Source organism: Paroedura picta, chromosome 12, assembly GCF_049243985.1.
Source record: "Paroedura picta isolate Pp20150507F chromosome 12, Ppicta_v3.0, whole genome shotgun sequence".
NCBI lineage: Eukaryota > Metazoa > Chordata > Lepidosauria > Squamata > Gekkonidae > Paroedura > Paroedura picta.
Genome location: NC_135380.1, coordinates 21,145,440 through 21,167,873, shown reverse-complemented (window position 1 = coordinate 21,167,873; position 22,434 = coordinate 21,145,440). Strand labels below are relative to the sequence as shown.

The 22,434-nt window shown below is 46.6% G+C and overlaps 1 protein-coding gene across 5 annotated transcripts in view; it reads right to left on the bottom strand.

The window, feature by feature from the left end:
• Positions 1 to 6,040: 6,040 nt before the first annotated feature.
• The window catches only part of PHYHIP (phytanoyl-CoA 2-hydroxylase interacting protein), a 47,481-nt gene continuing 31,087 nt past the window's right edge, over positions 6,041 to 22,434 (bottom strand). For all 5 annotated transcript variants that reach the window (XM_077305381.1, XM_077305380.1, XM_077305382.1 and 2 more), the window contains 3 exons: positions 14,970 to 15,144; positions 13,222 to 13,339; positions 6,041 to 12,657 (listed from right to left, as the gene is read on the bottom strand). In XM_077305381.1, coding sequence (XP_077161496.1) covers positions 12,123 to 12,657; positions 13,222 to 13,339; positions 14,970 to 15,144 — 828 coding nt within the window. In that variant the 3' untranslated portion in view covers positions 6,041 to 12,122. The remainder of the gene's footprint in view (positions 12,658 to 13,221; positions 13,340 to 14,969; positions 15,145 to 22,434) is intronic.

Genomic DNA, 22,434 nt, shown 5'->3' with positions numbered 1-22,434 from the left:
AATACCTAGAGACAGAAAAAAACATCCTGTCTTTTTAACAGATGTATTGTGCAATGTAATTTACCAGCATGCTGTGCAAAGCTTTAGCTGCCCATTTTCACCTATTAAGTACTTATGAAAGAGATCGGGACATTTAAATCCAGGCCTGTTGGCAACCAGAAGTGTGTACAAATCTGGCAAGAGATTCCATTGAATTTAGCAGGACTTCTGAGAAACAATTATTAGGATCAGGCTGTACAGTTATAGCTCTTTTAACTTGGAGGATCTAAACAACCTGGGAGTGGCAATCCTTAGCATCAGCCCAGCTCCTGTGCCTTTAATACTTGCCTAAGGTGCATGAATTGATCAAACAGAGACCTGTTGAAGATGAACAGACAGGCAAGTAAAGGTTTTCCTTTTTAATTCTATGCATTGGCTAGTTGTTCAAAGCAGACCATCCAAAGTTTTCTGATATTTGCGACTAACAGAAAACCTACGCAGGGATGGTAGTAACATAAATAGGCCTTCTTGTTGATTAGCATTCATTTGTTGAGGTAGATGCAAATAGGTTTGGTGTCTGCTGTTTTAGGGGACAAATGGGCTTGCAAAGCCAAGCAACTTGTCTCAAGTGGCAATTGCATTTTTCCCCCTTGCAAAACCATGCTAAAGAAAAATGGCATGCTCCTTAGAGGCATATGTGTGGGAATAGGCATGTGAATCTTCATGGCATAACATCCCATTATGCCTGGGACTGGACATTTTTCTACAGGCCTGTTGGCAAGCCTACTTGCACTGGGTAGGACTTGCATTTCAGTTAGGGAAAGCAGGGGGGACCCATGGTTGATTTGCACTAGCAACTCTTGATATGTCTGTAAATATATTTAAAATTGTCCATCCCCTGTTGTTGAGATTGCCCTCATTCTGAACCCATAAAATGTGAAATTATCTTCTTGCTTGTGTTCTGATTTTGACTGGAGTATCCTTCTTTATCACACACTGACGTGTGTATACAATATAAAAAAACATTCTACCCTTTCGGTATTTCTGGTGTGACCTTTGGTAATGAATAAATGACTTTCACTTACCTGAATCTTTTTGTGTGTATGTGATGGACCATGTTAGTAATGAACAACGAATGGCATGGCTGAACAACTCCTGGCACCTGTCTGCTGAACAGCACTATGCCAAACCATTTTGCTCAGCCCCTGGTGCCAGTTCATGCAGCTAAATAAGGAAGGCCCTTGAAGAGCTGACAGTTTGGAAGAAAGCAAGAGGCCTGCACAGCCACCAGCCACATCTGAGACTAGCCCCTGAGACGCTGGTAGCACTGCTCTGGCTGAACTTGTTTCTGGTATGTTCAGCAATAAACAAGAATCTTCCTTGGTCCCCTTTGTTTGCTGGCATACCAGCAGCTTGTAAGATAAAGTCATTGTAAGATGACTTTATTTTATTGATTCATTTGATTTATATCAAATCGGTATATAAATGTGATAGATAATAAAATAAATAAATGAACACTAAAGACCAAATGTGCCCATCTGTTAGACAGTTCTCAATGATCTGCTATTTGTTATATCAGTTATAAAAAGGTAAAGGTAAAGGTATCCCCTGTGCAAGCATCGGGTCATGTCTGACCCTTGGGGTGATACCCTCTAGCATTTTCATGGCAGACTCAATACGGGGTGGTTTGCCATTCCCTTCCCCAGTCATTACCGTTTACCCCCCAGCAAGCTGGGTACTCATTTTACCGACCTCGGAAGGATGGGAGGCTGAGTCAACCTTGAGCCGGCTGCTGGGATTGAACTCCCAACCTCATGGGCAGAGGTTCAGACTGCATGTCTGCTGCCTTACCACTCTGCACCACAAGAAGCTCTTATAGGGACCAGCTTAGAGCAGTACAATACAATTAAAATTAGGATATAATATTAGAACCACATTTCAATACCAGAAGCAGCATCAAAATAGACATTTTTAGCATAATTTCTATCCAGTGATGTTTTCATGGAGTGTTCGTTGGGGGGGGGCATCTAATGTTATGGAATAACTGGCCCCAACCAAAGAGCTCTGTCTTGCAGGCCCTCTGGAACTGAGCCAGCTCTGTCAGGGCCTGGATCTCCTCTGGGAGCTCATTCCACTGAGTAGGGGCCAGGACTGAAAACATCTGGGCCCTGGTTGACACCAGATGTACTTCTTTGGGGCCAGCAAAGTGTTCTATGGGGGGCATAGACAGACCACCCCAGTGAACAGTTAAACTGGATGCTCCACGTGGAGTCAAATATTCTGCCGTCCTTTTGTTCAGCACGCATGCCTGGAGTTGTTTGGCCCCGCTAGACATTGTTCAGCATTAACATGGCCAATCAGGGAGGGAAAGATTGTGGTAAATGTAGGCAATTACTCCAATGCTTGTGGTAGAGGCACCTCTTTAAAGCTTCCTTAGAATGTCTTCTTGTTTCATCTTCTCCACCTCCAGGACCGCATTAGGCAGCAGGGCAGTTCTTGGGCATACCAAATGACCACCTCTTTCTTACTAAGAGGTTGATTCTACAGTGATGTAGAGATTTTGCTTGCCATTGGAGAGTGTTGGTAAACATAGTGTTCTTCTGGAAAGCTTGTAAAAATATCTGTTGTTGTGTAACGTGCTGTGTCTGGGCAGCTTGATCTTGGCTTTCTTTACAAATTGTTTTTTTTTTTTTTTAATATGCATAAAGAAAGATCCTTAGCTGCACCTCTCAGGTCACACAGGACAATCCCTTGAGGTAACTCTCCAAACTAATTCCAGATAATTCATTGCTGTTGCCTAGTGACTGCCATTCTGTCTCTCTCCTGTTGCCTAACCTTGATGAAGGTGAAGGGGAGCTGTCAAGGGCAAATTCACAGGAGGGAACAACTGAGACAATCAGTTTAAAGTGAGATGAAGGCTCTGATTGGGAGAGGAGGTACATGCCGAGCCATACGGCAGGAATGAAATGGCAGAAAATCCTGTTCCGGATGTCCCAGGCCCCAGAGCAAGCAGGCCTTCCTTAAATATTCTAACTGCAGAGGATTGTTTCATGTGTTGTATGTAGATCTAAAGGTTTTAATGTATGAATATGGCAATTTTGTTTCCTTGTTTACTAAATGCATGTTCCACTTTTTGATCTAGTAAACCCACAAAACTGCTTGCAGCAAGAATACCTACAATAAAATACATTTAAAAAATAGTGCTGAGAATAAAAGAATGTTATAACAGATTCACCAGAGCAGTAAAAAAAGCCATCCTTCTCTAAATGCCTTATTAAACAGACAGCTTTGTATTATACACCTAAGTACTAGGAACAAAGGAGCCAGATGGAACGAAGGAGCCAGATGAGGGCCAGCTTGGTGTAGTGGTTAGGAGTGCGGACTTCTAATCTGGTGAACTCCCCACATGCAACCAGCTTGGGTTTACCACAGCACTGAGAAAACTGCTCTGACCGAGCAGTAATATCAGGGCTCTCTCAGCGTCACCCACCTCACAGGGTGTCTGTTGTGGGGAGAGGAATGGGAAGGAGATTGTAAGCCACTTTGGGACTCCTTCAGGTAGAGAAATGCGGCATATAAGAACCAACTTCTTCTTCTTCTTAGGGAAGGAGTCCCAAAGAGCAGGTGCCACTATTGATAAAGCCCTGCCCTTAAAGTCACCAGCTTAGGCCATAAAGATGATGGTGTTCAAAGCAGAGGCTATCAGTTGATCTAGACACACAGGGAAAGGCTCTCATAAGGTAGCTCAAGAAACATTGTTTTCCTTGTAAAATAATTGTATTGATGGTACTGATTGAAAATATTTTCTGTATTATCGGGGGACCAGGATTTGCTACAGCTTCTGGTCAAGTGAATAGTAATTGATGGCTTTGTAATGTGTGAAGTAGTACACTTGACAAAAAAAATAAGAACTGCCATCTATGCTCAGATATGAACATATAGACCAGGGGTAGTCAAACTGCGGCCCTCCAGATGTCCATGGACTACAATTCCCAGGAGCCCCTGCCAGCATTTGCTGGCAGGGTGCTCATGGGAATTGTAGTCCATGGGCATCTGGAGGGTCGCAGTTTGACTACCCCTGATATAGACTGTTTGGATGCAGAGAGGCTTGTATTCATGATCTCCTCTCTCAGGAAGCTACTGCAGCCGGTGAAAAATGTGTACAAAAACTGTGCACCGTGCCATAGGATAGCCTTCATTTATTGTCCCTCCAGAGACAAGGATCAACGGGCAGCTTTTTCATTAATTTTTACATCCTTAATGCTTAATATTCTAAGTGGCATGAAAATGACACTGAGCATGTTGGGTAATTGTACACTAATTGCCATTTAGTCAAGTTCTCGTTGAGTTTTCTCTCTGCACGGCTCGTCCGATTGGCTCTGTAAGCGTCCGTGTGTGTGTGTGGTATGCATAGCAACAACTTTTCATAGAATAAGAATAGCATATGCAGGGGCGTGCATTTCAGGGTTGAAAAGGCCGGGGATATAAATTGCTCGCATTGCCAAGGTACAGCCCTGCCAGGGCTCTGCAGCATCTTCCCCCATTCTTGCCCAGAGCTTCATATGGATCACCAAGTGCGTTACAGACATGTGCTGAGCCTTGGTGGGTTCGTACCAGGCATGTTTCCTCGCCGTGAATAACTTTGATACGCAGTGTTTCAGAGGACTATTGCCCCTCCTCCCCAAACCTCTCATCACGTTGATGAAATCGTGGCCATTTAAATTATAGCATCTCTCTGTGATGCAGAAAGATAATAGAAAAGAGAAACATCATCTGTCTTCTGGCTGTGCCTCAGCTTTGGCTGGTAGCCCGGGTGGGCCTTTTGCCAAGCTGAGAATCCTTACCCTTCTCAGCCCATTCACTTCAGTGGTGGAATAAGGGTATTCCTTGACCCGGGATATGTCACTTTAGCTCAGCAGGTCTTGGTCCTAGTAAAGGCTGTAACTGCTGAAGACCTTTGGGGACCTGTGGTGGGGAATCCATGTGGCACTCCCCTGACTAACAGGAAGGTTTCTGTTTTAGCACAAGCTTCCTTGGGATGGCCTTAAGCTTGCCTTTGCGCCAATTCTGTGCATATGATTAATCCAAGGATGTGTTATCATCGTCATCTTTTCCTGGCAGACACCCGTATTAATCAGATATGGCAGAGATAAAGTTCCCAAATTGTGCTTGTAATTTTTTTCCTTGCTATTGATTGAGTCATCCAAAATGTTCCCGAAAACATCCTACTAAGCTGATGTGGGTGAACCTCAACAGGATTTGGCATTTGGGGAAAAGACTGAAATAAGTGTTGATCTCTTTGAAATTTTCTTCAGATTAGGGTATTCAGTAATTTTGTTCTAAGGCATCTACCATTGCTAGTTAATATGAGGCTACAGAGAGTTTGCATATTCATTTTTGATTCAGAGAAGCAACCGGGCAACTGCAGTACAAACTGTGCCGGTGGTCAAAATGCACAGAAACATACACCTCGAGGGGCAGAAATTAGATACCCCTTACTAAGCCTGACCTGCACACACCCAAGGTACTGTCTGCACAGGTGTCTATGCACATACATCCTAATGCATGTGACACCCTGGAAAAAGAGACTGAGGCATAACTACATGATATAGCCAATATAGGACCGTCCACATGTGTGCAACTGGACTCGTAGTCGTATGTACATCAGGGAAACTCACCTTGAAAAGCTCTCATTTGCAAAGGGCTACAGGTGGAGGGAAGAGCTGGTTTCCTTCCCACCTCACCTTTGCTAGAGGAAAGGGCAGCAGAGCACACACAACCTTTCTGTCAAGCTGCACACGTCCTTCCTTGCTTCGGAACCTCAAATGCTTTGGCAGCTGAAAATCCCCTTTATTAGTTGGCTGAGGGACAGATTAACAGCTGAGGCTGGAAGAAGATGGCACTTATGCAAAAGAAAATCAACACTGGCCTAACTCTCACTGCAAGGCATTGAAAGACGGCCTGAGCAATTCATGTGCTGCTGCACGACCCAAAATCGGTGCCAAAGTCTTAGGTTTCCTTTGAGGATACTGTGGGCATGAGACAAGAAGAAGCAGCCAGACACGGGTTCTTAGTTTATTGATACACACTGTAAGCACAACACAGTTTTTGCTTAAGATATTGTTTTACAGAGTGCATCATACAGACAAGTCTGGAAAAGCACCACTTGGGACAAGGGATGCTGCTCAGGCTGGCGCATGAGAGCCATGCTGAAGTTCTCAGCCACAGGACATGCAGGGCTTTGTAGGAGGAGACTCTGAACAGGTAGCCACTTTCCAGGTTCCCTTGCTCGATGCTGCACCCAGAAAGGCAAGGTGGGCCTTGTCCACCCCCCACCTTCTATTTGGTAACTCTGACTGGAGACTGAAGGTCAGGCTGAATTTCAGACAGAAGCTGTGGCCCCTGGACCCTCCTGCAAAGCCTTCCTCTGCTGAATCAGTGGTCCAGGAATCCTTGCATATCTACCAAAGACTCATAATGTGCTGCAGACAATTCTTGGATATATTATAGAGCAGGGGTGGCCAAACATGGATGCTTTTGGCTGATCCTGCATTGAGGAGGGGCTGGACGAGATGGCCTGTATGGCCCCTTCCAACTCTACAATTCTCCAGGTCTCCATGGACTGCAATTACCACGAGGCCCTGACAGCATGCTGGTTGGGACTCATGGTAATTGTAGTCCATGGACATCTGGAAAGCCACAGTTTGGCCACCCTTGTTACAGAGCATAAATCCTGAGTTATGCAGAGAAGTAGCCAGGGTTCTACTTGGCCTGTCATCCCACATTACCAACCCTCAAAACTTACTTTGCATTCTCCTGTAGCTATGCCTTGCAGGAGACAAACTGCTAATGGTAGGGAGGCTCACTCTCTCTAACTTACCTTCTCAATGGAGGGACCCTTAGAAAGCTTCCAAAGAAAGCCAAGGGGGTCTTTGGAACGGTTTGAAAAACGCCTCCCTGGAGATGCAAGAGGTTTATTCTTGCAAGATGCTCGTTTTTCTGACTTCTTCCTGAACCAGTGTCTCTCCCATGGTTGCAAACTCACAGTCACGTATGTAGGTTGGGCATTGTAAATGTATTCATAAGGGGCATTTAGCATGGGTTAGTTAACCCTTAGCATGCCTTAGCCTTGCATTGTTTCTCACAAAGAAGAAAGCAAAAGCATTACATGGGGAGGAGACTACACTATTTTAACCCTTTGTCACAATTCTGCTTTTTGCTCCCATTTACTTAATCCTGGGTGTGTTCACTACCACTAAGAGGATTTCCCTCTCCCATGCTCCACCCTCTGCACGTGTTTTCGAAGAAACAGCTACCCTTTCGTCAGCTTTCGGCCATCCTGTCCTGTGAAGATTAGTTATAGCAGGCTACTGGTTAATTGGCTGATGTGTGATCTTTAGGACATCCCCTTTTCAGTCACCCAAGATGTGCGTCGCAGTGTCCAATAACCCTTTAGACCCTGAGACAATAGCAGCAGGTGTAGGCTCAGCTGTCAGGGCAGAGGTAGTCAGTCCAGTGTTGAGCAAGCACCAACCAACCAGCCCGGTTGGTGAGCCACACACACACCGGCCCACAATATTGGAGTCTGCCTTGGGAGGTGCCTCGCTCAGCCACTGGGGGACAAGGCAGACAGGTGTGGGGGCGGAAGGTGAGCACCATCTTCCTGTCTCCTTGAGGAGGGGTCAAAGAGGGCAGGTGGCATCTTTCTACCTCCCCAAGCGGCAGGTGGGGAAACTTGGGTGGCTCAGCCTAGGGAGGGCAAAATCCTCAAGCTTGTTCTTTATAACGGTTGAACTTACACCTGTGGCCGTCTTGGGTTTGAGCATAGCAGATCTTGCGGCATTCCACATGAACCACTCAGCTCAGTTTACTCCAAGGGCATTTGAACATCCCAGCCCACCAGTGCGAGTTGTCTGTCTGCCAGAAAAGGGACAGGAAAGCATCTGGTCATACATACACTGCCTTTTTGTAGTTTAGCGGTATAGTTCAAGAATAAGTCTGCCAAAAGGTCGGCGGTTTTCTTAACCTGAGCCCAGTACTCTTCCCAGCCTCTGCTCAGGAGAAACGATGAGACAGCTCTGCTTCTTTCCTCCCTTCCACTGTCGAATAGCTTTATCTGCCTGTCTGGAAACGCTGTTCATCACACTGTTTCACACCTTCCTGCATGTGTTTGCCTGTAAAATGAAGCTTACTCTTTCTCTCAGGAAAGGAAAGGGGAGAGGCTGCTTTCTTGTTCATATAGGAATGTGCAAATCCCATCCCTCCTCTTGATGGTAATTCTTCTAGCATTCCTGTCCACTGAAAGCTGCTCACATTCCAGCACCTAATGCAGCTCAGGATCTTTTTTAGTGTGCATTTCACAGAAGTAGGGAGAGTCAAGGACAAGTGCACCGGCCCTACCAACACGCAGCATTCCCTTTGGCAAGTGGCCCTTTTTCAACTGGCAAGATTGCAATAGGCAGTACAACTGGGGAGGGAGGGATCCAAAGCGAGTAAAGGGTAAAAGGCAGGGTTCTTGGTACTCCATGCGAGCAGAACTCACAGCACGATACTGCTACAGCACACAGCAAACACTACACAGCTGGCTGCACTGAACATCTGGACGCTCGTACGTTTCTAAAGGCTGCTGAAAATGAAGACACATCTGCCGTCCTGAAAGCAAAGCCACTAAGATGGAGATGTCTCTGTCTTTGATCTGTCGGCGGCCTCATTGTGAAATATGCTCCTCGTTGAGCTTTTTCTGAACATGCCACTAATTTAACAAAGGGCCATTAGATCCAGACTCAAGGTGCGATACGCCAGGCTCTGCTGATAATACTGCAACTTCTATTTGTTGGAATACTGCTCGTGATGGACACTTCTGACATAAACGGCCTTTGGGTGAAAGAGGTGGACTGAGTCCTAGTGCATGGATGGTCTTTCTCTAGAGACCATGCTTGGTGTGCAGGCACTATGCCCAGATCATCCATATGTCATTTCAGGCCAAGGAATAATAATGCAGAAATATCCTCATCATGCTTGGCTTAACTGGGGGAGGCTGAAAACTTCCGCCCACTGTCCATTCATTGGGCTTGTGAATTTGCTTTTGCTCACTGCAAAAGGCATTTTAGTTTGCACTGTACTCTAAGGAAAGAGTAACTTTTATTTGCAGACTCTCAAGCACTGGGAAGGGGTGTTCCTTCTTTTGAGGATGGGGACTATACAGAATGCCACGTGTGCCCGTTCTTCCTAATACAGCCTGTCTCAGCCCAGCTCCAGTTTGTCGTCTTGTTTTGACAATATTTGTATCTGGTGACACAAGTGTGCTTGCCAATCTAAAAAGTGTTGGCTATTGAGTAGTTATCTGACTGTGGGGCAATACGGACCAACAATGAACAGGGAATAAGTTGTTGTGTTGGACGTAGGATTGCCAGCTCTGTGCTGGGAAATTCCTGAAGATTTGGAGGTGAAGCTGAGTTTGGGGAGCTTCAGCACGATACAGGGCAGGAGTGTCCAAACTGTGGCTCATGGTAATTGTAGTCCATGCCCATCTGGCCACCCCTGGTATAGGGAGTCTGCCCTACAAAGCAGCCATTTCCTCTAGTGAAAACGATCTTTGTGTTACAATTCTTGGAACTGCTTTTAGAATTGCATAATAAATTGAGATTAACCTGATTGTAAAACTATCTCTGGTTAACGTGTGTGCCTGCAGTCATGTATCATGGATAACTGGAATCAGTTTCTCACAGGGATTCTCTAGTTGAGGTGACATGGGAAGAAGGGAGATGTATGTGCGAAGCCTGGCAAGACACCCATTTTGGGCACCCATCTGTTTAATACTGGCTAAAAGTCTGGATGCAGCTGTTGTCACCCAATTCTCCATGAGAGCATCTACCTATTTATTTGAATGGGCTACAAAAGGCTAGAAATGCCTTAGAGCAGGGGTAATCAAACTGCGGCCCTCCAGATGTTCATGGACTACAATTCCCGTGAGCCTCATGGGAACTGTAGTCCATGGACATCTGGAGGGTCGCACTTTGACTACCCCTGCCTTAGAGTTTCCCATCCTGCCTCTACACTGATGCAAAAAGGCATTGCTTAAGACAACAAGTCACATCTTATGCCTCAGTTCAGCAACCAATCCTCCTGCCTCCAGTAGCGCCACTGCCTTTGCCACAGACTGGCAGCGCAAGCAGCAGCTGTGCGCAGGCAGGTTCCCCTTGGGAGGTAAAATATTCACACACGGCAAAAGAAACCCCAAACAAATAAAAGCTCCTCATAATGGAGGGAGGAGGGGTCAGCCTCTGAGAGCAGGTCTAGCCTGTCCCGACAGAGCTGTTTCTGCATGGCTGTGTGAAGTCATGGGCAGGTTCAGACTGAAATGGAGCTGAGGAGCGGCTGAGGATGAACGACAAACACCTTTTGGGCCAGGCTGAGCTTCTCTTCGTCCTTCCCTGCTAGGCCTTCCTTAGCTCCTTCTGCAGGCACCACAGTGGCCTGTCCAATACGATCTAATGCAGAGCAAGTCTGGCTGCAGGTCAGAGAGGGCTAAGTTCAAACTCCCACCTCTGCCGCTGAATTGAGGTGTAGCCTTGCCAAAGCGCTATCCCTTGGAGCCAAGCCAGATCTTACAAGGGCAGATGTCCATCACAATCTCTTGACGTTTTATTGATAGAAGCCCCCAAGCTGTCTCAGATGTTGCAGTGATGAGCACAGAGGAAGGAAAGCAGAGGCAGCTGCTGCATATAACCTTTTCTCCTTGGGCTAGTTCCTGCTCAAAACTGCCTCTCCCATCAGCTTTTCCACCTGTTGAGCAAAGGATACAGGTACCCTTTTTTTTTAACCCACACTACAAAAGTAGCTGGAGGGCGACTGTCATTCAGAGAGCAAAAAATGGCAAGAAGAGAAAAGTTTTCAACAGCCCCTTCCTCCTGCACTTCTGCTTAATCTTGCAGCCTCTGAAGGTTTCAAAGAAGCAATATGTTTGGGTGGGGAAAAACGTTTTGTCTCTGCGTTTCAGTTCTCTGTCCCCCAGGTCAGGGAGGTAGGGTGGAATCCCTTCCCTCCTCCTTCCTCAAGAGGAGGTCACGGGCTGACATGCAGTGCAGGCCACTGTGGGCGAGCCAGATTCACCTGGCAGCCCAGTCCGACAGATGGTACATCTGTCATCTGCCACCCACCAGCATTCCAGCTCTTTTCTAGAGTGTGCCAAGAGGCCTGCTGGAACCCGTCCCTCTTCCCCCTTCCTTCTCTTGTATGTGAACAAAACAGATAAAAGGTATGAAGCAACAGGCTGTCACACCTTTAGGGAGCAAGAAGGGATGGAACCTCCTCGGTCATCCACCTGCTCTGCCTTTCCTCCTGACCTTCCTCCCCACCCAGCATAGCACAAAAGTGAAGCTCCCACTTGCAGCTTTTTGCCAGAGGAGACCGCCTAGTCCTTCAGCACATCAAGCCACTTGGTTGGGGTGTCCCCCTGCCAGCTGAGCTTTTGAGCCCAGGGTCTTTCTGGGAGGAGGGGAGGTTCTGCCCCTCCTACTCTTCCAGACAACACCCAGGTGAGCAGAGAATGCTGTACATGAAAGGTAAAGGACAACTGGGCCAGAGGAACACAGAGAGCCTGTGGCTGGAGAAAAGGAAAGACCAGTAGGAATAGGATGAGAAGTAGAAAAGTCCTATTTAGGAAGCTGGAATATTATCACACTGGCCAGAGCTTCCCGGTATTTGCTATGTGTGCAAAATGAAATGTCCATTTGGATGTGAATGGGGAAGGGGGCCCATAGAGGGACAGAAAGCCAGAGGCCTTCCTTTGTAGGCAGCCCAGGAAATCTAGGGCTGGTTCTTCTCACGCCTGGCCCATTGGCAAGTTTTGTTTATCTTACTGGAGGATCAAGCCTTATCTTTACAAAGCTTCCCCAATCTCTCTCACTGGTTAAGGTCCTATTTACAATGGCTGAAGAAACATGCAAGAGAGAGAGAGAGATGGAGGAGTTCAGTGGGGTGCAATAAGTAGCTTGCTTCTCCAGCACTGATCCTTAGTGGGGAATCATTCCCAGCTGGCCAGATATCCACTGCCAGTTAATGAAGCTGCCTTCTGTACCAGCTGTGTACTGTCCCCCTTTCCTTCCCTTCCCTCCCCTTCCCTCCCCACCGCTCCTCAGTCTCTAGCGCCCCACGCTGATGTTGCACGTCTTGCAGCTGGGGTCCTTCTTAGCATCAGCAGTTGAAAGGCTCATAAGCTGATGGCCGCTGATTTCTCCCAGCACTCCTAGGCTGAGATCAACTGGCTCAGTGTAGATGATCTCCAAGATGACGTCCTGGGCGTGGCGATAGATGAGCTCGCCGTCTTCCACGGAGCAGGTCAGAAACTTGTTGCAGGAAAGGTCCAACTGGGGCAGGCGCTCTCGGCAGAAATGGTCTCCTGGAGAGCCTTTGGGTGCCAGGACCAGGATGACGTAATGGTAGGCGGTGTACATGCAGTAGAAGTCCGCAAAGTAGAGGTTGGTGTTGGGGCCAAAGAGCCGCTGGGCAGGGATCTGGAAGCGGTAGCGGCCGTAAGGCGAGTCCTGTGGAGGCTGGCCTGTGTTGAATTCGGTGTTGCAGCTGAAAAAGATGCCGTGCAGCATGCCGCTGGTGGGCGAGCCATGGCTGCCGCTGTTGTCCTTCAGGTAAGGCTTCATGAAGTTGCCACAGTGCATTCTGGCCAGAAGGGAGAGACAGACCATCAGCCATAGGAGGAGCAGGGCTCTACTGCATTCTAGGTGGGAGTGGGTGGCTCCACTTCCATGGCTACATCTCCACCTGGGATTTTCACCGCCAGTGGTAGTGTCATTTCAGGAAGGCGTCTGAAAGCGACTAATGCTGAAGTTGGTTGGACAACCTAGGACAGGGGTAGTCAAACTGCGGCCCTCCAGATGTCCATGGACTACAATTCCCAGGAGCCCCTGCCAGCGAATTCTCAGGGGCTCCTGGGAATTGTAGTCCATGGACATCTGGAGGGCCGCAGTTTGACTACCCCTGACCTAGGACCTCTGTGTTGGTACTGCCAAAGCCGGGGGAGGGGGGATGCAACCTTCTCAACTGTTTCCCTCTGCCAAACAGAGGTGGACTGACATTATCTGTGCACTGGAACTTGGCACTAGGCAATTTGAGCATGGGACCTGATCAGAAATTGATGTAAACACTCCCCCCCTTCTCATTTGTAGAGGCCCTGCAACAAAACTAGTTGCTGATGTGGACCCTCGGTGGTTTAGGGGCTCTTACCGGGCATGCTGGAAATATTCCTTGGTGTGATTCCGATAGAAGACGGAGAACCGGAGCATCCTCCCTGCTATGAGTTCGGCTTTCTCCTGCAGCTGGGCCAAATGCTCCTTAGCGTAATCTGCAGGGGACAGAAGGGGTGCATGCCTTTCAGCGCAGTTCTCCCTTCTCTGTCTAGCTGTCTCTGCTAGCCAGCCCGCCTCTTGCCGCCCCCCCTCCTTCCCCCACTCCACCTGGCTTCCACCTCTTCATCTCCTTGCCTCCAGCCAGGTTCCCTCCCTGTCGCCTCCCCTTCTAGGCGCGATGGCACACCCTTCACCTCCTACTTGGCAACTCTTGCTCCATCGTGAAATCTGGATTTACTGCCTTTCAGCACCCCTCACCCTGTTCCCTTTCTCATCAACCCAGGCCCTGCCTTAGCCAGCCCAAACAAGTGGGGATTTTTAAAATCTCCCTCATTCCTAACCTCAAAACACACCACACATCCCCTTCCCTGTACATGCAGCTAGAGCTTCTGGGGCTGAACAGAAAAGGCAGTGGCAGAACAACAGAACACAGAGTTGGTCATGGAGGCCAACCAGGATTCCTCTCACAAAACAATGCAGTGTGTGAGATCACTCAGGAGAGAAGAAGGAGAACTGGGCCTGGTAGTCATGGATGTAGCTATGCCACCCTCAAGCCCTAGATCAGGAGCAATAAAGCCCTGGGATGCCTGCCAGACCACAATATGGCGAGACACCCCATTTTGCTCAGCTTGGCAACTCCCTTGTCCCACTGCCAAAACAAGGCTGTCGTAGACTGAGAATAAAACAAAACAGGTGCCACTTTCTGAAGAGCAGACGTTGTCATAGGCTGCCCACATGCATCCCACTCAGGTGGTGCCATCTCTGTAGGCAGCAAAGACTAGGGCTGCCATGAGTGGCAGGGGAGTCATGCAACCCCCAACCACCCCTCCCCCCGCCCAGCCAGAGGTCTGTGTAACAAATTCTGCATGTCTGGCCTAATGGAACTTCTATATATCCCTCCACCCCCTTTGTTTGCCAGCACACTGTCAAATTCACAGGACGATACTGTGTTTTTTCTTTCAGAATTCATCCCAAAAATGTTGTCTACCTTTACTCTAGGTCTTGATAGGCTCTGCTCCCCTGGCCTTATCCTGGTCAAGCTGTAGCATAACAGAATAAGATAGACCCAGCAACAACTCTGCCATGCTTAGTCTGACGAAGAGTGTTTGCACACGAAAGCTCACACCCTAAATAGATCTTTGTTGGTCTTAAAGGTGCTACTGGATTCTGATTTTATTGGGCTACTTCAGACCAACAGGGCTACTCATTTGAATCTATGCTTCTGCACAGTTCTGTTCATTTCTCTGAATCTTATTGACAATAATTTGCTGGTGCATTGTGTTCCACTGGCAAATTTATCTTCTCTCTGTCGCCAGCCTTGACTCTCCATGATACAGGAGCGTTTGCCTAATTATACTCAAATATTAACAAGGACGGACTCACTGCCACTGACGAAAGATTGAAAACGGAAAACAAATCTAGAGACTGTTCTGGCAGAGTCGAAGCCTGAATAAATAACATTAGAGACTCTTTATCTTTTCAAGCTTTATTAAGCCACTGGATAGATTCTGTTTCTCTCTTGTCACTATTTGGAATCGTCCATTTTTTTAGTGCGCCAGCCTTTTAATGGCAAAATATGCTACCTCTGCCTAGCTTCATGGCTGAGACCTTTTTCTGAACACTCACCGCCTGTACAAAATTCGACAGTTTCGCTCCATCCAGACACAAGATACTCCCCATCACTCTGCTTCACCGCTGTCTGCACGGCCACGCTATACTCGGTCCTGGGACTCAGAAACCAGTGGCCTCTTACTGTCATGGGCAGGGCAACTGCTTTGGCTACCAGCTTGGTAGGAACATCCTGTAAAAGAAGAAACCATTATCTGCTGTGAGGGGTCAGGCCTGTAGCAAACACTTCGTCTGTGGTTTCTTGGTTTTCCAGGTTGGGACTGAACTTGTTGCATCATGGTTCTAGTTAGGCACAGGAGTGGATTGTGGAAAGACAAGGTAGGCACATCAATGTTCCGTCTATCAACACTGGGTTGCCTGGGCGGTGGGGGGGGGGGTGGACTCTTGACAACTTCCCATCCCCGGGGAAAGATGTGCTTTTTGACCCTCTCACTTGGGCAGAAAACTTTATCCCTGCTTGCTTTATTTATCCTGACAATCTTCCAAGGTGCTCAAGATTATGTATGTACCTGTTTAAAGTAGGGAGATCCAAAACGTCTATCTTCAGGGAACTTTTCTCCACCAGCTTATCCACCTATGAAACCTGCACATCTTTGGTGTGTCAGTTCATGGCAGAAAATGCTGCAGCATATTCTAAAGCCCCATCTTTATTCAGGCAGAGTGCTCACCAGGTCTGATGGGCATTTGTGTCATCATGTACAACCAGAGAGATAACTCTAAGGCTAAGAGATAACTAAGGCTCAGCTGTAGAGTACCTGTTCGGCATTCAGAGGGTCCCAGGTTCAGTTCCCAACATTTCCAGTCAAAAAAATCAGGCAACGGATGATATGAAAACCCTCAATCTAAGATCTCAGAACGCTGCTGCCAGCAAGAGTAGAAAATTTTGGTCTTGACAGACCAATTAGTCTGACTCACTATGAGTCAGTTTCAAGTCATTCTCTTCTGTAGCCCTGTGCTGCATGGGAAAACCATGCACTTCTGAAAAAACTTCTCTGCTTCTTATTCAAGAACTCCTGATAAGCTTCTGAAGAGCTGTAGGAACCCCCAGAACAAGTCTGAAAACCACCAGTACAGAACTGGTTTACAGAACTCCTGTAAAACTTTTGGGGAACCCAAAACTAAACCTACCATCTCCCGACTCTCACTCTTTAGTATGTTGACCAGCAAATGACAATTCTCAAGCCAGTTGAAAGAGCTGCTTCTTTCCTCTCTGCGCTACTTTGTGATCCTCATGGCAGAAGCCATTTGTGCCTCCTCGGTGGTTTTTAGTAGAGTCTTGATGCTTTCTTTCAGTCAGAGCCCATTTTAGTTAAGCAAGTAGGTCCGAAGGGCACCATTATGTGGTTACTGTTAAAAGTGCTGGTGCATTGTCAATGCAGGCCATTTAATTCTGAGGAAAGGAAAATGCTTTTCAAGGGCATGGCAAAGAACAGCGCATTGGGAGGGCGGGTGGCTCAAAGCACCTGCGTGAATTGGGGGTCTCGGAACTTTGCTTATCTACCATCGATTTACTATGCCCAATCTGATTGTAAGAAACAGGTCCAGTTGAGTATTATGCTCAGTTTTGGGGTTGGTGTCTAGTACTGCGGAATATGGTGCTTCGTGTGGCTCAACAGCCCCCATCCATGTCCACAGCTCTGATGCCCAACTCAATACAACAACTAGAACCCTCAGTGGATGTATTAATCCCACTTGACCCTATTGACTGCCTACGTTGTGCCCCTTGCTTTTCTGCATTCACAGAGGCAAGATGCTCTTCTCTGCGAATGCAGAATGATAACTGAAAATCGAGAGCTGCCCATCCACAATGACATGGCTGACACGGGACTATCCAGGTTAAAGCTGCACAAATCCTGCAATCACAAAATTTCAGTCTAGTGAACAGGTTGCAAATATGGATGAAATCAGTTCCACCCAGTATCCATAACCTGATAAATACCAACAAGAGGCCTGCAAAAATGTGACCTGTCACATAAGGTATGGAAGATGTCTACTAGATTATGGACAGGCGTTGGCAGTTGTGCAGACCTGTTGTTTAAATGGGACAAAATACCAGTTCCCAAATGTCATTGTGGTGCAGCCCACCAAACAATATTCCATCTGTCACAGGAATATGAGCGCCATGCTTTCCAGGGAGATGTGATGGAGCTCTTTGTACTCTCCCCTGCTGCAACTGAGTGGACTGAAAATTTAGATACTAGTATTTAGGGCAGGGATTCCCAACCAGGGGTTTGCAGACCTCTGGGGGTCCACGGCAGCTCCAGAGGGGGTCTGCGGCCTTTTCCCTCCTGCCTAAATGGACTTGGCCACAAGCTAGGGAACTGGCTGCCTCTGCCTGGAGGGCTTGTTGGGTAGGACATGGGTGTAAAAATCAAAGCAGGGGAAAGATAAGTTGTGGCTGGGTTCCGAGCTGTCTTCCCAGCTCCTGATCTTCTTTCTGGCCTACATGAGGCAAAGTCAACATAATAGTAATAACGGTGGGGGGAGGGAATGAAAGGTGAAGAATATGAATGATTATGCCACTTCCGGAGGGCATGGCAGGCCAGCTGACATCACTTCCGCAGGTCCTTGAAGCCTGAACATTTATTTCAGGCACTCCTCCAGGGTCAAAATGTTGTAAAAGGCTGATTTTGGGGGATTGCCGATCTGTCTGCATAACCGTTGTACCTACTTGGCTACATATTTTATAGTATTATATGCTTCCTACACGTAGCTCTGCCACAAAGTGAAATTAGTTGGATAATCATTTGCTCCTCTCCAGGGAAATCTGGGAATATGCTCTGTGAAGAATGGTTAGACATCTCTAATAGAAAGTTGTCAACATAATCACGCCAAAAAAAAAAAAAAGAAAAGAAAATCTATCAGGATTTGGAAGGGGAAGAAAACATGACAGATGGCATTAAAAAAATCTAAATATTAGCATAGCTGCACCCCAGGAGTATGTTGCAATAACCATCTCTGCGCTATAAAAACAAAAATCTGTTTTATACCAGTGGCAAAGCCATCACTTTCCTATAAAGATAAAGATTCCTCAGGCTGGAATGGGGCAAAGGTGCCAAGAAGTCTCTTTTAGGGATCCCAAACCCCATCTCAGAATGGCAGGCTCCCAGGCAAGGCAATGCTGCAACCACGCTTACGGATTTGCTGCTGTCACCTTAATCCTTACCTGTTCAACAGCGGAGATTAACTTCAAGGACAAAAGAAGGCAACAGAACAGTCAGAGCACGTTCTCTGCGAAGAACGATTTATAAAGGTTGGGGCTGACAACCAGTTAATTGGGGGGAGGCCTGCTCTGTACTTTGACGTACAAGAACTCAGGAGCTGGTCTAATGATGTCTAATGATGTCTAAGAGAAAAATGAGAGGGAAAACGAGGCAAAGGGAGCAAAGGTCACTTGAATGAATCCAATTGTGCAAAAAGTCGGTCTGTATAGCACACATGGAGATCATTGAGATCCATTTTGGGGGCAAATGAGTTTTGGCCAGGCTGGGTGGGGGCATGAAATTAGTGTGTATTTACACATATTGTCACTTATGTAATATAAGGGGGGGTGTCCCTTCTCTTTCCCCCAAAATCAGAAGATGTAAGCCTGCCCCACCTGCTGAATCTTGTTGTGCTGTGGGACTTTCAGCACATTTCTTCCAGCTCACGAGTGACAGGAGCATGGCTCAGAGGCTGAGAACCTGTTCTGCACACAGAAGGTCCCTGGTGCAGTCCCTGGTATCTCCAGTTAAAAGGTCACCGGCAGCAAGTATTGGGAAGGCTCTCTTCCAAATAAAGTTGAAAATAATGATCTGGGTGAAGCAATGCAGGCATAAAGCAGGTTCAGGCTTTCACTAGGTTTACTGCCTCTTACCCATACATTCAATCATCCAGTTTGTTTGGCCCCCGGGAGCATTTTGAAGAATACTTTTGGAGACAGTGTGGGATTAAAATACAGCTTCGGCTTTTTTAAAACAAAATCTCATGTTTAAGTACAAGGTAGTTCAAATGCGGGGAGGATTCATGCACCTAATAATCCAATTTAGAATAAGCCTTCTGTGCTAGCTGCCACCGCAAAGTGAAGTTTAGAATTTGTATCTAATCCTTTAAAATCCATGCTGCTAAAGGGCCAAACCAGATACAACAGTAAGTAATAAGCACTTTTGTGTGGCTAACATATAGGAATAGAGGAGTGAACAGATTTTAACATCAAAAGGGACATGCGACTGATGGCCTCTACCACTGTGCCTCGTTCCTTGTTACCCTGACACTTTCCTCCCAGTTTAGCTAATTTTGATTCATGGCCGAACTGGGAAGAAAACTGAGCACCTAGCCACCAGAGGTAAAGCAAGGGGGTTTAGATGATTAATTCACCCTGACTTATGTCATGGATGCACACATTAATGAGATTTTTACTACCCAAAGAAGTCTCAAAATGGCTTACAATCGCTTACATTTCCTTGCCCCACAACAGACAACCAGTAAGGTAGGTGAGGAGAAATTGACTGGACCAAGGTCACCCAGCTAGTTGCATGAGGAGGAGAAGCAGTGGGCAATCAAAGCCAGTTCTCCAGATTAGAGTCTGCCTCTTTTAACCACTACACCAAGTAACCAAGTAAGGTCGAATTTCAGTGATTCCTCCGTCAGGGCCCAATGATGTGTTTTCTGATGTCCATCTCACCCTCAAAAGCCAATCTCAGCTTTTTTGTACCTTGTTGAGGCCGGAAGTGCTATAGAAGAGTCATCATCCTTGTGTCTGCAGAAAGCACTCGTTTAGAAATAGCTGCCTGTATCATGGGTGGATTCTGGGTTGGGACATACCAAATTTTATGATTGGCCACAGCTCCATGGCAGCCATTTTGTAGTGGAGTCTACTGTGTGTTCACAAAATTCCAAAACTGCAAAGAGACTCAAGACAGCATGGGGACACCTGAGTTCTTACCAATGCCTATAGGTGAGATGCCCACAAGGTGAACACCCAATACATGCTTCCAGCAGGTTATATCCTATAGCTGAACTGGCATTTCTGCCACTGCTAATGTTCATGGTGACAGACAAAAGAGGGAGAGATGGGGTCTGACCTGGAAATGATGACATTTTTGAGTTACACTCTAGGAATTCTCCCAGGTCTCTATGGTTTTTACTACAGAGATTTTGGGGGGGGGGGGATTCCTGGAGCATTATCCAGAAGTGACATATTTTCCAGTTGAGATGTCACTGCCCAGGCCCTCCCCTACCCTCAAAAGCCCTGATGAGACTTCAGCCTGCTGGGGTTCACAAGATTTAATACTACTATTCAAAAAAGACCTCCACATAGAAAAGTAGCAAGTAAGGGAGAAGGATTCGATCCTAGTTTCTCCATAAGCTGCTAGCTTCTCATGTATTAGAATATTTTTGGTCCTCTTCATACCCAAGTTAGCAACCAGTTGTGTGAGTCTCCTCCCCTGCAAATATCCGTAAGTAGTACAGCCCTTATGCAGGTTGACCAAGTTTGGAGAGAGTGACGCCTAAATTGAAGGAATTAGCAGTTGAGAAGTGGTTGGAATAGCAAAGCAAGAAATGAGAGTACTTGAAAAATCTTTGTTTTGAAGAGATAATATTGCCATATCAACAGGCGACAAAAGCCCTGCTGGAGTGCACAGCTGTTTCTGTGGCAACAGCAAATGCTGAAGAGTCGGGAGACAGGCAAAAGGGGAGGGAAGAAAACCTTGTAACAGAGTGAGAGAAATATAATGTTAAGCATTAAATAGCATTACCATAGCAACCAACCTTGTTAAACAGCACCCAAATTAGTGACTCCATTTCAGAGGCAGAAAGATGTGAACAATTCATGACTTCCCTGCCTCTAATAGGGAAGACACTGTTCGTTCCCTAAACCAATTTTGTGTTGTGAGGGAAATGTTTTGAAAGTGAGTTTTGTAGCTACTCTTCCTGATGTTTTATAAGAATATCCAACCCTTGATTTCCCAGCATGCTTTGCCACTAGGGTCGCCTGGCAACCAGCTGGAGGGGATGGAGGGGACTTATCTGGAGAAAAAGCCCAGTCCTTGTTGCTAGTATCACACAGGAAGTGATCACACAGGCAACATCCAGCTGATACTCTGGTATTTGGGCAAAAACTCTATGGTAAAACTGGCTTCTACCATAGATTTTTTGCCCAAATAACACTGTCAACTGGATGTTACTAGTGCGATGTTCAACAATGGCAACAAGGCTTGGGCCTTTCTCCAGGTAAGTTTCCCCGTCGGCCAGCTGATCAGCAGTTGGAGGGAGCTGGCAACCCGAATTGCCATTCCGGTCCTCTTATACCCAAGTAAGCATTAATAATTAAGATTCCGGTTGTTCCAGCTAGGTTAAGTCAAGATCAGACTAGGGGTGCTACAGGAATCAACTCTTGTTAAACCTTCTGTCAGTGGAAGGAATGCAAATGTTTTATCACTCCAAACATGATCAAGGGTTGACCAAAGTGTATGAACTATGGAGGGAGCTAGATGTATATCACATTTTCTATTATCCCATGTCTCACTGAGGCATCAGCGAAGCAATGTGCTCTGTACTGATTTTGTGACTTACTTTTTCTATGGTCTTTGATAGTTACTTGTTTTCTCTGCACTATAGCTCTGTGACCGTATTCATTTGGGTTATTTGCCCCAGGCTTGATGTTTGCTGGAATTCAAGTTTTCTTCTTGCTTCTTCCAGTGTCATGTACCGCCACCACCCCAAAAAGAAAATTCTTTGTAGTGAATTGTGGGTATGCTATATGCCTGATCTTTCCAGGGTGTTTATTCTGGTTTCCTGGTTCTCTGGGGCTGCCTAGCCCCCTCCTGTTTCGCATTGGGTTCCCAAGTCGCTATCCTACTCCTTCCTCTGGAGTGTTATTTGAGTTCTTCCTGTGTTGCTGGCTTCATGTTACCTGGGTGCGAATGCTCTGTTTGGTTCTCTCTTTGATGATATAAGCCAACCCGTGATGGGAATAGTTTGGCTTGCTTTTGGTATGTGAAGGGGGGAACAGGGGATTGTCTATATGAACCCTGGTTGTACCTGAGATCCCTGTTTTCAGCAATGCTCACCTATCATGTTGGTTCTTGCTCTCTATGGACTTGAATTAACAGCTTTTGGACTTTTCTTTAAGAGATGCCACAGCCTGTTTTGTGCATTCCTTTGGGTTGCCCTTAGGTTCGTGACACAGGATTGTGGTGCATTTATACACCTCCTGGGTATTCCCTGTCGTTTCTCTGAACTTTTCCAAATCTGATTTGCTTCAGAGTTTTGTGAAAGATTGCCACCAAGTCTGGATCATTGCTATGTGAGTAGGAAAGTTCAGATGGCAGTCCTGTATCTGCTAGCAGGGGAGGATTTTGGGTTCTATCAGCAATTTAATATTGTTATAAAAATCTCTGTATCATGTTATCAGAATTCAGAGTTTTGGAGTTTTTAAAGTCTCTTCTTGCCCATTTTATTAGACTAGAGAGAGATACCT